Here is a 17,308-nt window from a genome sequence, read left to right on the forward strand (position 1 = left end):
CTCCTTTTGCTTTTTACACGTACAATCCCTACGGGCTAGTTTGGTATGAGAGATCGAGGAATAATTAATTATAGGACTAAATTTAAGAAGAGTTTATCTCATGTTTGTTGAGAGAAAATTACAGTATAATTAATTCCGGGATTAATTATCCGGGATTTGTAGTATTTTTTATCCTTATAGAAAGGTGGAATAACTAATCCCGGGATAACTTCTTTCCAACCAAATAGCCCCTAAATGTACTCTTTACACTGGTAATTAAGGTAACAACGTTGACTTAGAGTTTAGAACTTGAAAGAAAGTTTATGATTACCTTTCACCTTCTTAAAGTACATGAAGGGGGTAATGTGCAACATGTATGTCGTTACCTATTATGATTTCTTCATATAGTTTTAAGGACGTGTAATATGTGTTTTCTGATCTTTATTAACTTTTGCCTTTTTTCCCCTTCTGTTTTGGTTCATTAAATGTACTATAAGCTACTAGTCAACTGATGTTGTATTTATTGTATTCTAGTATGGTGAGCCTGTGGGTGCCACAATAAAATCAATAAAAGATGTCTCTGTTGATATTGTAAAGGGGTTTTACACGAAGTGGTATGTCCCAAGCAATATGGCTGTTATCGTTGTGGGAGATATAACTGAAACGCAGGTTTGTCATAACCGTTCTCTCAATTTTGACCAGATATACGTATTGATTCAATAGTCATAAATTAATCAACTTCTTTTTGCTTTCTTTTGAATTTCTTATTTCAGAATATAATTGATTTGATCAAAACATACTTTGAAAGGCAACCAAGAGGTATGCCACAGCATTTGGAATTCCCTCTTCCAAAGCACACTGAACCTAGATTGATCGCACATGTCGATAGTGCACTTGTGAAGGTAATACTTAAGGCCTGATTTGTTTCTTGACAGCATGTTCATGGTAGACTTTAGTTTTAACAATGTCGAACTCCTTCATAAGGTATTTTCTTATTGTTAAATTTCTGGAAAATTGTAGCTAATTCATGTATGTTTAATATCTTTTTCTTCTTCTTTGGTTTGTGAAGTGGAGAATGTCTGTGGTATACGTCACCTTTATGTTTGAGAAAGAAGGATGGAAATGTGTGAATGATGTGTTCATAAACATTCAAAGAATGCTTCTTCAGAAAGTTATTCTTGGAAGGTTGAAGAAAAGATTTTCGAGCATGAGCAAACCAAAACAACTTCAGTACTCTAGGGACGATTCACACATGTATACCATATATGTGGTTAGTGTAGAGTGTGAAGGATATGAAACAAATAAGGTGTTGGAGACGTTCCTTGTTGAGGTATTCACCAGTGTGTGCTTCAATATTTCTAGATTTTCGAGCAGGGTGTTCTTGATTAACAAATCAAATTATAGTTATTCTGTAATGAAGCAGATAACTGCACACTAATTGTTTTGGTTATGTTATTCAGATTGCGCGAATGAGAGTCCATGGGATCAAAGAAAATGAATTAAGTGAAGGAAAAGACTTTTGCCTGTGCATCCCTAAAGGCAGATACCTGAATCATCATGACCGTTCTTCCGAGCAACTACGAAGGACCTACACCAGTGTATGTCTGGAGTGGCTTGTACTTGTTTTTTCCCCCTTAAAATAGAGTCCAGAACTCATTCTCTCTTTTCTCATGCAGCACTTCGTTTATAATGAAGCTGACTTTTCTCCTAAGCTGGAGGCACAAGTTATGATAGCTCTTACAAAGAGTAAGTTTTGTTAGTTTGCTCCGTCATGTATTTGGCAGGTTTGTTTAACAGCCGCATATGTAACTAGTCTCCAATTTTCAGGAATCAATATGGAGCTGATCAAGAACTTCTGTGAGATGCAGTTTGCAGCATCTAACTTATCAGTTATCATATTTCAAAGTAAGACTTTTGTGACACAAGAGGAAATGAAGAGGTCATTGCAGAAGATTACTGATTTTGAAAAAGAGGGATCCTTTCCTAGTTGGTCAGATGAAGAAATGGAGGGTTTAACCAATCTGATACAAGAGATGGAGATTGAATCTGGGTGAATATTCCTTTTGCTAAATATCTCTTTGTTGTCTTCAAGTACCTTTTAATCAGTGCAGCATTCAGCTGTAAAACTTGTAATCAGTAACTTTTTTTGTTGATTAAGACCGTAACAATCGATGAGCTGCATACTGGCTCAATTACAAATCATGGGAAATCTCGGATCCTATCACTTATTTTACAAATGAACCGAACTCATTTTCATGATTTAGTTTGATCTTGTGCTCAGTTAGCAATATGTATAACCATCTTCTAATATAAGGACACATCTAAAGCTGTAAAGGTTTAAGTAAGTGGTAATCGTAATCCTAATTATATAATTCTGAGATACTTTTAGTTGGTATAACCTCTCTGCACTTGCATTTGACTGGCCCGATCCAAAAAACAAGAGTGTTCTTATACTTATGCTCAGTGGCCGAGCCACATTCAACTGAGGGGTGTCAACCCTTCGCCGGAAAATTACATTGTATTGCTAAATAAATCTTTCTATTTTGTGTATATTTACTACACGTTGACTCCCCTAAATTTTTTGATATATATATTTTTTTATATTTTGACACCCCTTGATGAAAATTCTGGCTCCGCCACTGCTTATGCTATCAGTCATTTTTCTCTTTTTTTCCCTCTCCTTTTCTGAACACCTAAACAATTTTCAGGAAAATTGTTGAGCGACTGGAACATTTTGATATTGGAGCTGTGGAGCTTATCTTATCTAATGGCATGCAAGTCACTTACCAGTGTACAAAGAATGATGATAAGGTAATGAGCCTACATGCTGCTTTTTTGTTATATACATTAAGTTTTTCTGCTAAATTATCAATGTTTTGTTATATCTGGTTGAAGTTTCTGATTAGTTCTTGTACTGTACACTCTATGCCAAAAAGAAGAGTGAAAAAGCCTTCCCATTCTTCCTGTTGATTACATTTAGTTGGTCAGTCTGCTAGCAAAATGGCTGCTTCTGTGAATGTTTAAAAGCATGTTTTCGAATACAGAATATCATGAGCTTATTTTTGAACTAGTTGCTGTTGGGATAACTACGACCATCTCCCAAATTTTAGCGTAATGAAGCATGAGAAATTGGATACGAAATTTTGGCAGAATAAAGTGAAATTTATCTACAACTGCAAAATTGTAATCTAGAGGACTTTTATTATGCACAGCGCCTCTAATAGTTCAAATGATAGTTTTTGCACTATAATTATGTGCACTAGTTCATGTATATTAGGTATATGTTGGAGATCTCTGTTTGTCAATCCTGAAACTGTCCAGACAGTGCCAAATCTGAACTGGTTTTGGGAACTATATTCCACTAGAAAAGCCACATCCGTTTATTTGAGTGATCCTATTTGCACTGATGAGTCAGGTTAATTGCAATTCTGCTCCCTAGTTTTAGAGATTGTACAAAGAAGGTTTCCTCTTTAGGGCTTCTCGATGTTTGCTCAACTTTTGTGGTCCTGTCAATTGGAGAGAGTCCTCTGGAGCAGAGTTGAATTTCTGGATTATCACTAATACATGAATAACCTCTTTTTTAAGTTTTGACTACTTTCAGTCTTTACAGCCTCTTACACTATAGCTCCCCTCGCAACTCTGGCCACTATACTAAAATAAACAGTATATGCAGCTAATAACAGCAACAACAACAACCCAGTATAATACCACTAGTGGGGTATGGGGAGGGTAGTTTGTACGCAGACTTTACCCCTATCCTGCGGTAGAAAGGTTGTTTCCGATAGACCCTCGGCTCCCTCCCTCCAAGAACTCCCCACCTTGCTCTTGGAATGACTCGAACTCACAACCTCTTAGTTGTAAGTGATAGGATGCTAGAAAATCAATAAAAGTAACATGTGATTGGAACCAATTGCTAACCCTAAAGGATATTTGTCTGATAGTAGATGAAAAATCATCAGAAGGAGAAGAGAAGCTCAGACCATAGAGCAGCATCTGATCCATATATGTGACCAAAGAGGTTATGCCTTTTAAAACTGTGGGATGCCGATGGAGTGCCTTAGATCAGTGCCGGTTCAAGCCTAAAGCAAGTCAAGCACTTGCTTTAGGCCCCCAATACTTTAAGGCCTCAAAATTAGTACTACTATATCAAAAAATAAATTTTGTATAACTAAATTTTTATCATTTGTAGATGTAGTAATTCAGTCATGTATATCTAATAATTAAAACTATTCCAGTTTATTTATTTTTCTTCACATAAATCACATGTTTTTAGGCTCTCGTGTTTTAATTGGGAAGCAGTGAGCCTACAAGTGAACAAAAAGTATTTTTTTTTTCTTTCTTCAATCTTCAGCTAAATCAGTTCTTGTTCTTTATAAAATCAAATTCTCTTTTTTCTCTCCTCATACTAGCTCATCTATCTATTCTGCCAAATAACAAGGGTATTGAATAATTTGAGTACCATAATCTTTTTTTTTCTTCCTCACGTTTTTCTCAAACTCTCAGTTCCGATAAAAATGTATAAAAAAAATTATTGAATATCTCTTAAGCCTCTTATTAAGGTTTTGCTTTAGGCCACCGTATTGATTGAGCCGCTTCTGTCTTAGATCCTTGACATGTGGGGAAGAGGGAGTGTTACCAATGTTTGTATAGCAAGCAGCAATGAAGGAGGAGGAAGAGGCTTTTTGTGAATGAAGAAAGGAAAGAGAAAATAAAATGATGCTCGGGAACAACAACAAGGTCTCTGTTAGGGTGTTCATAAAAACCCGAAAAATCAAACCAAACTAACTATGGTTTTTGAATTTTAAAAATTGATCAATTTTGATTTAGTTTTGGTTTTAATAAAAAAATAATTGGAAAAAAACGAATCAAACTCACTATAGAGATAGTTATTCAAAATTTACTATTACACCTATATATGTATATTTTTATATAAAGTTTCTAAAATTTTATGGTATATGTTAATCGTTTGAACTTTTACTCCAGTTATTTGCTATTATAATAATCTAGTTCTTTGCTTTTACATTTTAGTTTGATTGGTAGTTTTCTTCTGCTAAGTACAAGAATTTATTTCATGTAAAAAATAATCTATTTTTAATTGAGTCCTTAAATTTTTCATCATTATTGATTCAATTATCACAAATATATCTTGATAAATGATAGATTTCTCAAAGATCAATTGGTTTAACAGTGTTACGTTGAAAATGTAGCCGCGAAATATGTGTTTGGTAGTATATGTCTCATATTTAAGGAAAAACCGATAAATAAAAGAAAAAAAACCGAAAAACGGACATAAACCGAATAGACAAAAAACTGACTTAATTGGTTTGGTTTGGTTCCAATATGTGAAAAACTGACTTACTTGGTTTGATTTCTTTTTACGGAGATCGGATCCAAACCAAACCATGAACACCCCTACTCTTTGTCCAGTGATCACTACAATGTCTGGAAGTTTATTTTGGAACCTTAAGGAGGTGTTGGATTTCCCAAACAGAATGGGGAGAAGAAAAAGAAATAAGTAGGGAAAGAAAGTTAGCTCCCGTAACTTTAGACTTCGGATACCATCTAAAGTTAGGCAAACATCAACCTTGGGGGATATGATTTGGTTTCCATATTTGTCGGTATTTTCAGTTTACAGTATGACCAACACCATGATTATAAATTATGAAAAATCCCAATGCAAAATCACTTATAGATATTAGTTAGCCATGCTCTATAGATGCATTTAGCAAAATTACTTGTAGAAAATGCTATGCAACCATTTTCTTCTGTAAAGTGTGGAGCTTTCTTTCAGCTTGTATCCATGTTCGTCTTGTATCTTTTCTAGTACTTATGGTGATGCGGGATAAAGAAAAACCAGACTATGTTATTCTGGTGCTGATGGGAGATATAGAAAAAGAGGATGTAAGTTCTAATACAATCTTTTTTCCGATCTCCCTAATTCATTTTGCAAGTATTGGAAGTCCTCTGCATCCTTCGAGAATATTGAGACTCCTTTTACCTAATAATAAACTGATAATGCAAGTGATGTTTCATCCTTCCATAGATGCCTATAAACATGAAAGCATCGAATACATGTAGAAGTGAAACACCCTGCAAATTTGAGGAAAAACCGAACTCCCTTCTCAAAGGGGTGAAAATAAAGTAATGTTGAGTATAGAAATTTTATACTTACATGATTCTTCCCTATTTCCTTATGCATTTTACATATCGTCCACACCAACTATTTGAAACTATGATAAAGGCCAATGCAGTATCACTTGTAGATATTAGTGACCCCTGCTCTAGACACTTCGAGCAGCATTACTTTGGGAATATGCTTTGCAACCATTTTCTTCTGCAAAGTGTGGAACTTCTTTTCCAACATCTATGCTTGCATCTATTTTTTTCTTGTATCTTTCTAGTACTTATGGTGATGCGGGATACAGAAAATGCAATTGTTATTCTAATGCTTATGGGAGATAAAGAAAAGAGGATGTAATTTCTGATAAAGTCTCTTTTCCAATCTCCCTAATTCATTTATCAGTTATTGGAAAATCCTGCATTGTCCTGACTCCAGAGTATTGGAACTCCTTTTACCTTAACAGTAAAATCATACAAGTGATTTCCCATTCTTCCATAGATGCCTATAGACATAAAAGCATTGTATGCATGTCGAAATGAAAACACCCAGCAAAATTCAGCAGGAGCAAATGACAAAACCACTTTCTCAGAGGGGTGATAATAATTTTATAGTTAGATTTCATACTTACATAGATTTTTCTCTGTTTCTTTTCCTTGAGATCTCTCATCTTCTTTTTCACTTGTTTGCATGTCAAAGTCCAGAAAGATAGTGCCCTGAGAGGATAAATAAATATTCATCCATGTAACAGTTTGATGATTGGTCTTTTCAGATAAGTCTTGTCTCAAAAGCACATGTGCATGAGGATTTTGAGACAGGAAACACCATTTGGTGTAAATGTTTTGGCTTTTGAATTTTTCAAAGTGCTGATCTTATGTTGCTATATCAATGGGATTTATTTGTTATAGTCGAAATATCTATCATTGTCTTAAGCATGATGCGAGAATTGTTGCATCGATTGGTTTAGAAAAATCAGGCCCCTCCTAGTCCTGCCTGTTCAATTTACTTTTTCTTTTTTGCTTCATATTTTTCCATGTACAGGTCGTTTTAAGAGGATTCTCATATGGTGGTCTCTCAGAAGTGACTGAAACAGATATCCTCAGTTGCTCGTATTCAAGTGTAATTGGACAAATTATCTGGCTTTATAGCTCCAAGAATCTTCCTATGATACGTGATAAAGTCAATTTCGCTATTGAGGTGGACGAGTATAAAAGAGCTTTCTGTGGGAACTTTGACTCATCAGATATCGAACTTGCACTTCAGGTTTGTTGGTAGATCAGTTATTTGTATTCAACTTTTCAAGACTCATGCTTGTTATGTTCACTCAGTCTGTTCTCTGCAAAAAGGTAGGTGCACAGAAGTTTGTGCCAGAATTGGGGGTCTTTTGTCTTTGTGTTACCCAAAATCTACATTTCATATTTTTATTCCGGGAGGTGCTTTACTTATGTGTTGTTTTACTTGTTTAATGTTTAGGGAGGGGGTCTAAACTTTTTTAGGGGATCTCTACTTCATAAAATTTACCAGTTTCACATGGTTTAATAAGATTAACAAGCTTACTCTGATTCAATGCTTTAGTTGGTTCTATTGTTTAGTCATGGTTGTGTTGGATGCCTACAGATTCTATATTTACTATTCACAAGTGACTTAGAACCTGAAGAAGAAGAATTCCAAGCTCTAATTGAGGACCTAAAGATTCGCCTGTCTCCTGCACATCAACAACCGGCTGATGTCCTAATAGATACCGTTAAGGAGATCAACAGCGGTAAATCTTGCTATTACAAGGTCTGTATTACCAAATGCTTTTTCAATTCTTTTCAATATTTCTTAATAATATCTTTAGTTCCTTAAATTGATAAATCTGGAATTCTGATGATAGATAGTTTTGGTTTATTTTCTATAACTATCTTAAGCTTCTCTCATCAGATTCCCTATTAACTTGATGATAAAATGGCTACATTAGATCACATGTCTTTCCAAGTTACCTTAAGATATAGGAACCATGCTTTCTGCTATCCTTATCTCAATTTCATACCACACTTCTCTTTATATGCCATTTCACAATTATGTGCACCTTATTTGAAGGAAAATCTTCATACATCTTAAATTACCGTGTCTAGTATCTGAGCATCAAACACCATTTACGTTCGTGTTCAATATTTCTTTAATTTATGAGATTTGAAGTTTAGTTGCAATAAATTTGTGCAATATTTATAGTATGGTATATATGGAACTAGAGGAGTATGAATTTTACTCTGATGGCTGAATAGGAAGCCGATGAATAGCTATAGTGGTTGTCTCTTGGTGCTGGACATGTGTTTGATCTGAATGCCTTTTGGTGTGTGCCTTTTACTTAGGCATCTATATACCTACCTGTTAAGTATACATACTTGACATATACATTCTGTTAAACCTTTTCAGGAACCAAAACCATGACATTTTGTAAGAGGAGGAAAATGCCTAAGTTAGAATTTATGGCCACGCCACGTGGCTATGTTTGAATCTAGTTTATCTATGTGCTTTCCACTAAGGGATCTTTCTTATGTAGGCACCTGTAGCTGAGGATATGTCAAATATTGATGCAACAAAGGCATGGCAATACTTTCAAAATTGCTTTAGAGGTCCCTCGAGCTTCCGAGTGATTCTTGTTGGGAACTTGGACACTGCTTCTGTCAATTCACTTTTGTCGCGTTACTTGGTTGGTTTCTAGCTCTTTGTTTGAGGCATACGTTTCTTTCAGAATTTCATTCTTGTAGATGTCATGCTTGCATACTATGCTTTTTGAGAATATTCTTTCTTTAGGGTGGAATACCAAGGCCTCATCGACCTATCATGAAATTTCAACGTGGGAAGCTCACCACAGCACCTTTCCATTTTCCTCCAACTGTGATCAAGTATGCACTATTGTATTTGTTTTTCTGTCAACTCATTTGTTGTTTCATCTTATTCTTTTTGGGTGATGGGGTGAGTTCGTAAAGGTCCCTATTGGAAGATGTTTTAATGTATTACTACGTGTGAACTGTAAACAATATCTAAACAAAGTCCAATTTTGACAGGGAAGAAGTGTCTCTTGCTGTGGGCAGTGGTAATGGAATGTATACTTGTATAAGTTTCCCACTCCGTTTCAACAATCAGACATTGGTATGGCTAAATACGTGAATACAAGTCACAAGCTGTTCAATAAATTGATATTTTAGTCTAGCAAGATATACATTGTGTATTTGTAACAGGAAGAAGATCTTCTTCTGTTGATAATTTTGAGGAATCTCTTGAAAGTCAAAGTCACCCAAGTACTTCGTCACGAAAAAGGGATTGTACGATCATATATTTCCCTAGAGTTAAATCTTTTTTTTGTTTGTCTTGGAAATAAATTCTAACTATTTTATCTTTCAGGCGTACAATGTTGACGTGGATACATTCAATCCTAATGGTGACTGGTCTTGTAGTGGGAGTAAACCTGGAACAATTAACTTTAATCTCCTAATCAAGGACAATGACGCAGCCCAGATGGTGAGATTATTTTGATCCTTTTTATTTTTTTCATCTTGAGCATTATTCAAAAGTATTTAATGAATGATTGTATATCTTGATCAGGCTGTAGATGCAGTAGTGCATGAGATAGAACAACTAAAAGAAGTTGGTCCTTCACAGAATCTTGTTCAGCATGTATTGGACCGGAGACCATCATTGGAGGAGGAGGAGGTAATATACGACTATTGGTCAATATCAAACAATAGGCAAGCATAGACTGATATAGTCATTTATTAAGCTATTCAAATGAAAACACTTAAATTCTGTGACTTGTGGTGTTAGATTAATTTTCCCAACTTTTCATTTATGTGTGAAAGTGGGTGTGCATGTGTGTTGTGTGTATAATAATAAATAACTTCAAGTTTCTTGAATTGCCCTTGCAAAATTTTAAATTATGTAAATGCCCTTGAATTTAGCACATTAGCCGAGGGTCTATGGGAAACGACATCTCTATCCTCACAAGGTAGGGATAAAGTCTCTGTACACACTACCCTCCCCAGACCCTACAGTGTGAGATAATATTGGGTATGTTGTTGTACCCTTGAATTTAGCAATTCCCTCTCAAGTTGCATAACATTTAAGAAAAACATAATTTGGTAGTATAAACTAGAAGAGTCATTTTTTAGAACCTTTTCTATTGAATATAAAACTTTAAACATGAAGCTGAAAGGTGAAACATACAACCAAGAAGATAGAACTTTACCAAAACAATTAACCAGATAGAACACTTGAAGATGCTATTGTACATTTATTGTCAAAACCACATGCAAAATGAGGTGCATATATAATTGAAACGAGCCTGAGGATTCCTTAGAGTATTTGTGATTATTTTATAAAGCATCACAAGTTGAAAGACCTCTACTGACTGATACAAAGCTGTAGAACTCAAAAAGATCAAGCTACAGCTATAATGATAACCTTCCCCCATCTTACGGAGTAAAACTCATTAGGTGTAAGGTAAAGCAATAGACAAACTAGCACTCATCGTGGCTCATGTTCGAGTAACTTATGAGTTGGTGTGCCAAAATTGCCAACATTGGGGGACATCTTTTCTTGATTCATAGGACAAACAACAAAAGATTGCCACGGAGAAAAGTGTGATCTCCATTTGATGTTAGGTTCAAGGATCCAATATCAGCATAGATAAAAGGATTTTAGAGACTAGCACAAATTGGGACATCTAGACTCAAGTAAATGAGGATTTACCAGCATTACGAAGAACTTACCAGGGACTTAGCATGCTGAACTAGGTAATTTGCTTCAATACCCTCTTCCATCGGTATTCTTCTTTTGAACCTAGGCGTAACTCAATAGCAAAAGGTAGCTCATAAAGATGAGGATTGTTCAAGACCATATAAGGAGTAAACAACTCATCCAATGTTAGGACTAACAATTTTTAACCACCAATTGATACTGTTTTCTGGATTTCTAATTCTTGTACCAGAAATTGTTGTCAATGTTCTAGATAGTGTGACACTAATGTTAATGCAACTAGATTCTTGTTGTTATAGTGGGATGTTTATCTAGGAAAAGTTGAAGAAACGCCATCATTTTTTATACTTGATAGCACTTAAATCGTCTGGTTAAATATAACTTAAAAATACAATTAGCAATTATATCGTATTATGACGTACCATTATTTCAATAATTCTTGTTATCATTCATTTCCTTGAGGATATTCCAATCTTTTCATCTAGTGATTGTATGTTGCAGAGAAACACGTCTTTGATGAACCAAATGTTGCAAGCTTATGGGTCGAACTTGTATGCTGGGAATATTGATCAGAGTTACAAGGTACCTAGCTCAATGAACATAATTTAATTAGTTCAGCACTTGTAAAATTTCCTAATTTTTTTGGATTCTTGGATAATGTATGTTCTACAGATTCTCAGGGACATGAATAGAAGAGCATGGGATCTTTTCAATGCGGACGTTGCCAAGTCCACTTTGAAAAGGATGCTACCATATCCTTGCCAAGAACAACACACTATTGTGAACCTCAGGTGTTGATATTCTCAAGGAGTTTGTCCCCTTGCCCTACATAGGGTAGTACCTTGCATTTCCGCAAGAGACCATTTTCACAGCTTGAACCTATTACTTTCTGGTCATATGTCGGAAACTTGTTACCATTGCGCCAAGGTGGACGTAAGCGGTTTCTACAATGTGAAGAAAAGAATAATCATAGTTAAGTGGAAAAACTCAAGCTAAACCCCTGGGATCAAATTGCTACTCATGTAAATTGCACTGTTGCAAGTATGGATGTTCATAGCTAACATGCTTTGTCCAATATGGCTTGTACTTTTGAATCCCAATGTCTAACCATGGTTTCATAACTCCATCATAATGAATCACTGCTGCCTGCTCAATTTCAGTTTGTGCGACGCCAGAGTCATGCCCCAATCCGAGGAGATGCCATCGCTTATCTAGAACATGTGTGTGTTTGTAAAAAGTCGTCCAACCAATTGGCAAACTACCAGCTTTTAGTAATTGTCTCTGACTTCCCTGCATCAACATAATGACATAAACTAAATGTTTTTAGCAACGACGATAAAAGGACAAGAGTATATAATAAAACAGCAATTTGTAAACAGTAGGATATAGATCTATTACCAGCTCCAAGTAATTGTGATAGAGCGCAGTTAGGTTTCGCTTCCTCCACTTTTGTAGATCAAATATATTCATCCCGAATGCCCATGTGCATGTGTTTGCATCAAAACTCTTTTCCACCAAGGGGTCTGTGAAATTGATGAACATATCCATTCGGCGGAATGAAGGCTCACCTTCACGACAAGTCTCCACTGCACCGTTCACTTTACCCTTAGTGTTGATGTCCCAAAGTCTGGTTAAATCCTTTTGCACAACCACGTCATGATCGAGGAACACAATCTTGTCCAGGGAAGGAAAAATATCAGGCAGATAAAAGCGCAAGTGGTTCAATGCAGAAGCGTATCTTGGATCAAGGCCCTTTTGCTTCTGCAGATTCTCGTTATATTTGGTTGGTAACCATTCAAAACCGTCTATGCTCTGAATTTGAATTGTAGCTTTGCCGGGAGGATTCATCAAGAACCACATTGTCATGGCTGGCAGGTTAACAGAATCAGTCACTATATGAAAGACGATTCTCTCTGGATCCTGCAAGTACATAAACATTTACCTTCAAATTTTCTCCACTTATCCTATCCTTATTACATATTAGCTGATGAAATGATAGTATTACTGCAACCATAAAAATGAACAGAAGGAAGCAACTAATCTGGAAAATGTTTCTTGCAGAAGTGAAGACGCCCAAGTAATACTCATTTATATCCTTACAACTTAGTAGTATTTATGTGCATGACCTAGAATTTGTCACTTCCAAACTCGAATCGAAGATTCTTTCCTACAGTTCCACCAAATAATGATGGCAAATACCGTAAACTAACCAAGAAAATTGAGGTTTTTCCTCTGAAGGCCAACCATATTGTCCTATAATTAATGTTGGCTACATTATAGGACCAAGTACTCAGTATTCTCTAATGTTGGCTACATTATAAAACGAAATACACAGTATGCTTAGTCATCAACATACCACTGCAGATCAAGTTACAATAAGACAATAATCAGTACAGATCTCTCAGTTACGAAGCTATTTGACAATTATCGTCTTCAGATCACTAAAATTACTGGCTTCTTGAAACCATTGGTGTATGAACGTAGCATTAAATGGAAACATGGAAAATTTTGAAAAAAGGGAAGACGAAAAGCATATCGAGGAAAAAGGAATTTTAAAAGAAAGGTGAACACCAAAATAAGAACAAAATAAAGTAAAAAATGGAGCAGCATACCCTAGCGGTTGAAACAGTTGAATTGACAACCACAGAACATGCCAAAACATTGTCTGAGAAGACAGCAAAGTGATAGAAATCTGGATTCTGCAATTTATGTTGGTTAGGAAGCTCCCGCTCCTCAGGCTGCAGGGAGAAATATTCTGTGGTCAAACGCATGGAAAGGCAATGAAGGCCTTTCGGAGCAGTTCTTGCAGCAAGCTGTACAAGGAAGGAAGTTTGATGCCTTTGTGATCGAAGCTGTTCTTCAGTATTATACATCATGGCACGAAGTGTCTTCACCATAGCTGAGCAATCAGGGTACATTCTGCTCGCTTTCAGCAGCGTCGAGTCCATGGCTTTCATCTTCTGTGTTGCCCTGGAAAGCTAGCTTCTCTTAGATTACACATGCAACATATTAACTACTCCATCTGTCCCAATTTATGAGGCGGTATTTGATTCGGCACGGAGTTTAAGAAAAAAAAAGAAGATTTTTGAAACTTGTGGTTTAACCAGACCATAGATATTTGTGAGGTTGTAAATCAATTCATTAAGGGTAAAGTAGGAATCCCAAAGATAAATTCTTTCTAAATAATGAAAGTGACATTCTTTTTGAGACTGATAGAAAAGGAAAGAGTGTCACATAAATTGGAACGAAGGGAGTATTAAATTGTTAGTAAGGCCAACCAATTTGTTTCAAATATCCTTGAGTCAATATCAAGAAAATATTTTTGTCTATTCAGAGATAATAGCTTGACTGACTTATATCCCACTTCTACTCTTAATAAATTATCATCTGTCTCATATTGAATGGCCCAAGCAAGAAAAATGACCTCACCTCCTTGACAAACGAGAATCTTTAGTAACATCACCCATAGCTCGTTCTAGCTCTTTAATTCGTAGCTTTATCTCTTTCACAAAATGAGAGTTGCTACCTGGTGGCGCAAAACTCAAGTATACTTTGGCCCTAATCACCTGATCTTTCATCTCTTTTACCTTCTCATCTAATGGCCTCTGCGAATGGGACTGTACACCCTGACTGTGTTGAACCCCTTTCGGTCTGGACTTCTCCTGTCATAATCCTAACAGAAATCAGAAGACCGCAAACTTACAAAAAGCCTGTAGTTTCTATGGGGAAAAAAAAGAACATTATAGTTGCACATGACAAAGTGAAGTGCACACAGATGGAGATATCTATCAGAAAAGAGAGGAAAGGAAGGTCCGGACTACCAAATCTAACATTTTAATGTCTTAAAAATTGCTACAGACAACCACAATGAATTTTAAAAAAGTGAAAGTAAGTGGACATGGCATCTTTGATATTCTTCTCGTGAACTTTCATTGAAACCCCTAAATTAACATGTTCTCCATTTCCTTACATCCTGCACATTCAAATATCAAATGTTTCTACTTAGCTGAAGTTAGAAAACCGGACTCTAGATATAGCAAAAGCAAATATATGCGGACACTTCTTTTGCTCTCTACACATCAACGTGATCATCACAATTAAAGTAACAGCTTGACAATTCAAAATGGATACAACGGCGAACATTTTTATGTATAACTAACTCCTAAATTTTCCAACATTACATGACTAAATGTGAACATTTTCCACTCTATGCAGCCAAATTAGAAGTTACAATAAGTCCAATACTCGCAATTCTGGCGACAACCAACATGAAGGGCGTTATTGTTAAGTACCAAGTGATGAAAGTTATAATTTCTCACAAGATAGGAAATTATAGCCTCCTCTATCTTCAGCTATAACACGCAAAAGATTGCTAAACAGAAAAATACCTTTTCTCTTGATGAGGACACTTTTTGCTCAGATAGATTTTGTTGATTTTTTTCTTCGCCACCATATGTGGTTCCTGTAATTGAGAGTATAGTTAAATGCTGCACAGAAATGAATGGAAAAAGGGATGAAGGCATTTAAAGTTAAAATTCTCTGCTTTGTCAAACCTATCGTTCTCACCTGAACTGACTGTAGAGCTATGCTCTCCATCTCTGTACACAACCAATGTTGGTTCTTTTAGGCCTTCAACTTCTTCCTAAAGAAACAACATACAAAGATTTGCAAACATAAGTAGTGATCACCGTTAAGACTTTCACACAGAGTACGTAGGCTTTATCTAAAAAATTTATTACCAGTTTAACTGCACTATTTGCTTGAGCCTCTATCCTATGCTTCTGAAGAGGAGAGAATTCAAACCCAAAAAAACAAATCACAGTCAGACATTTGTTTCTCTATTTACTATGATAGCATTAATAAGACAATTATGCAAAAAGAAAAACAAACAAATTCATGTTTGGGCAAAAAAATAGTTGAAGAAATAGAGATCGCTCCTTCGATTCGATTCTGTTTGCCTTTCCACAGGAGAAGGGCAATGAAGGAAGAGAAAATATTATCTATTTCAGCTTTATATTTCCATTAGACGGTGCCAAAGATGCATAACTGAACTTAACTATACAAAAGCTTTTTTTATTTCGCCATTATATGGTGCCAAAGAAGCATAACTGAACTTAACTATACAAAGGCTTGTGCTTTTTTCTTTCCTTTCCATTATATGGTGCCAAAAATTCATAACTGAACTTAACTATACAAAAGCTTATGCTTTTTTTCTTTCTTTATAAGTTGCTAAAGCTAATCTTGTTTAATTACAAAAGAATGAACAAGAACATAAGTCAACAAATCACAAGTAGCAATAACATAAAACATATGGAACTAAAGAAAACTAGAACTTACAAGAATTGATAAGTCTTCAACAAAATCTCTCGATACTGCACAAAAATTGAAAATAAACACAACTCAGACTAAACTGAAACCTCAAAAAAATCTAGAAGTAACAGTAACAAGTCAACAATTTACCATCAGAGTTGAGGTTTTTGAGCCTAAAAGAAAGCAGAAAAATAGGAGTCAACACTGAAATAGAAAGCAAAGAGAGGATAGAAATCCTCGTACATCGTCGAAATCTCCTCATAAAAGCATAAATATGAAACAGAAGCCAGAAGGTATTGGATTATTAATCAAAATATGTAAAAAGACTTCAGTTTATAAGGATACAAATTGAGTCTTTATATAGAGAAAATGAAAAAAAAAAAATGTAGTAGTGTGAAATGTGAAATAGCCTCATCAAAGCATAAATATGAACCAGAAGGCAAAAAGGTATTCAATTATTAAACACAATATGCCAAAAATAAATCATATTATAAGGATAAAAATTGAGTCTTGATATATAGAAAGTGAGCAAAAAACTTGAGTCTTCAGAAAAAAGTGAACAAGAAAAATTGAAACAGAAGTCAAAAGGATATTGGATAATTAAACAAGATATGCAAAAAAAATCAGATTATAAGGATAAAAACTGAGTCTTGATATATAGAAAGCGAGCAAAAATATTGAGTCTTCAGAAAAAAGTGAACAAGAAAAATTGAAACAGAAGTCAAAAGGGTATTTGATAATTAAACAAAATATGCAAAAAGATACAGATTATTAAGGCAAAAAATTGAGTCTTGATATAAAGTGAACACAGAAAAAATGGAGTACTGGGGTTTTTCATGTTTATTTGATTTGTCTTTTTGGGGGGTCAAAAGGATCTATGAATGTAATTAGTGATTTAAAAATTGGATTTTTATTAAAAAGAGAAACGATGAAAACGGAGAAAGATGTGGTGCCATGTTCGTGAGTTCAAAGAAAGGAATGAAACTTAGGAGGGAGAAGGAATGAATAATTACAGCTTTTCTTATAATAGAATATAAAAGAAAGTACACTGGATTTATATAGTCTTTGGATACCCCACCCGACCAACAACCCCCGGCATCTCAAGATGACTTAGAGCCCGTTTGGACAAAAGAATTTTTTCGCTTTTTTCTATATTTTTTT

The 17,308-nt window shown here is 35.3% G+C and overlaps 2 protein-coding genes across 3 annotated transcripts; one reads left to right on the top strand and one right to left on the bottom strand.

Moving 5' to 3' along the window:
* Positions 1–519: 519 nt before the first annotated feature.
* LOC104112632 (zinc protease PQQL-like) lies at positions 520–11,931 on the top strand. The gene is made up of 17 exons (XM_018776530.3): positions 520–648; positions 753–881; positions 1,049–1,309; positions 1,440–1,577; positions 1,656–1,725; positions 1,807–2,029; positions 2,688–2,790; positions 7,139–7,360; positions 7,715–7,879; positions 8,643–8,792; positions 8,897–8,988; positions 9,151–9,235; positions 9,325–9,408; positions 9,488–9,604; positions 9,689–9,796; positions 11,339–11,419; positions 11,510–11,931. The coding sequence occupies exons 1-17, from the start codon at positions 610–612 to the stop codon at positions 11,633–11,635; spliced, it is 2,193 nt and encodes a 730-aa protein (XP_018632046.3). The 5' UTR covers positions 520–609; the 3' UTR covers positions 11,636–11,931.
* On the bottom strand, positions 11,825–16,862 carry LOC104112633 (probable galacturonosyltransferase 6). Of its 2 annotated transcripts, XM_009622611.4 has the most exons (9): positions 16,298–16,862; positions 16,175–16,209; positions 15,577–15,618; positions 15,404–15,479; positions 15,226–15,299; positions 14,267–14,499; positions 13,450–13,807; positions 12,236–12,757; positions 11,825–12,127 (listed from the first exon to the last, which is right to left on the bottom strand). In XM_009622611.4, exons 1-9 carry the CDS (start codon positions 16,407–16,409, stop codon positions 11,852–11,854), a joined length of 1,728 nt encoding a protein of 575 aa, XP_009620906.1. In that variant the 5' UTR covers positions 16,410–16,862; the 3' UTR covers positions 11,825–11,851. The 2 variants fall into 2 exon arrangements, with proteins under 2 accessions (XP_009620906.1, XP_070033142.1); XM_070177041.1 differs by lacking the exon at positions 15,577–15,618.
* Positions 16,863–17,308: the final 446 nt, after the last annotated feature.

This window comes from Nicotiana tomentosiformis, chromosome 6 (assembly GCF_000390325.3).
Source record: "Nicotiana tomentosiformis chromosome 6, ASM39032v3, whole genome shotgun sequence".
Lineage (NCBI taxonomy): Eukaryota > Viridiplantae > Streptophyta > Magnoliopsida > Solanales > Solanaceae > Nicotiana > Nicotiana tomentosiformis.

What these genes read in the sequence shown, in the direction of transcription:
- LOC104112633 (XM_009622611.4), bottom strand. Translation starts at nt 16,409, where the DNA reads ATGAGGAGATTTCGACGATGTACGAGGATTTCTATCCTCTCTTTGCTT. An exon ending in CAAAAACCTCAACTCTGATG is followed by an intron (nt 16,210 to 16,297) that starts GTAAATTGTTGA and finishes ATTTTTGTGCAG; the next exon opens with TATCGAGAGATTTTGTTGAA. An exon ending in GATTCTCGTTTGTCAAGGAG is followed by an intron (nt 13,808 to 14,266) that starts GTGAGGTCATTT and finishes CTAGCTTTCCAG; the next exon opens with GGCAACACAGAAGATGAAAG.
- LOC104112632 (XM_018776530.3), top strand. Translation starts at nt 610, where the DNA reads ATGGCTGTTATCGTTGTGGGAGATATAACTGAAACGCAG. An exon ending in TGGAGACGTTCCTTGTTGAG is followed by an intron (nt 1,310 to 1,439) that starts GTATTCACCAGT and finishes TATGTTATTCAG; the next exon opens with ATTGCGCGAATGAGAGTCCA. An exon ending in ACAATGACGCAGCCCAGATG is followed by an intron (nt 9,605 to 9,688) that starts GTGAGATTATTT and finishes TATCTTGATCAG; the next exon opens with GCTGTAGATGCAGTAGTGCA.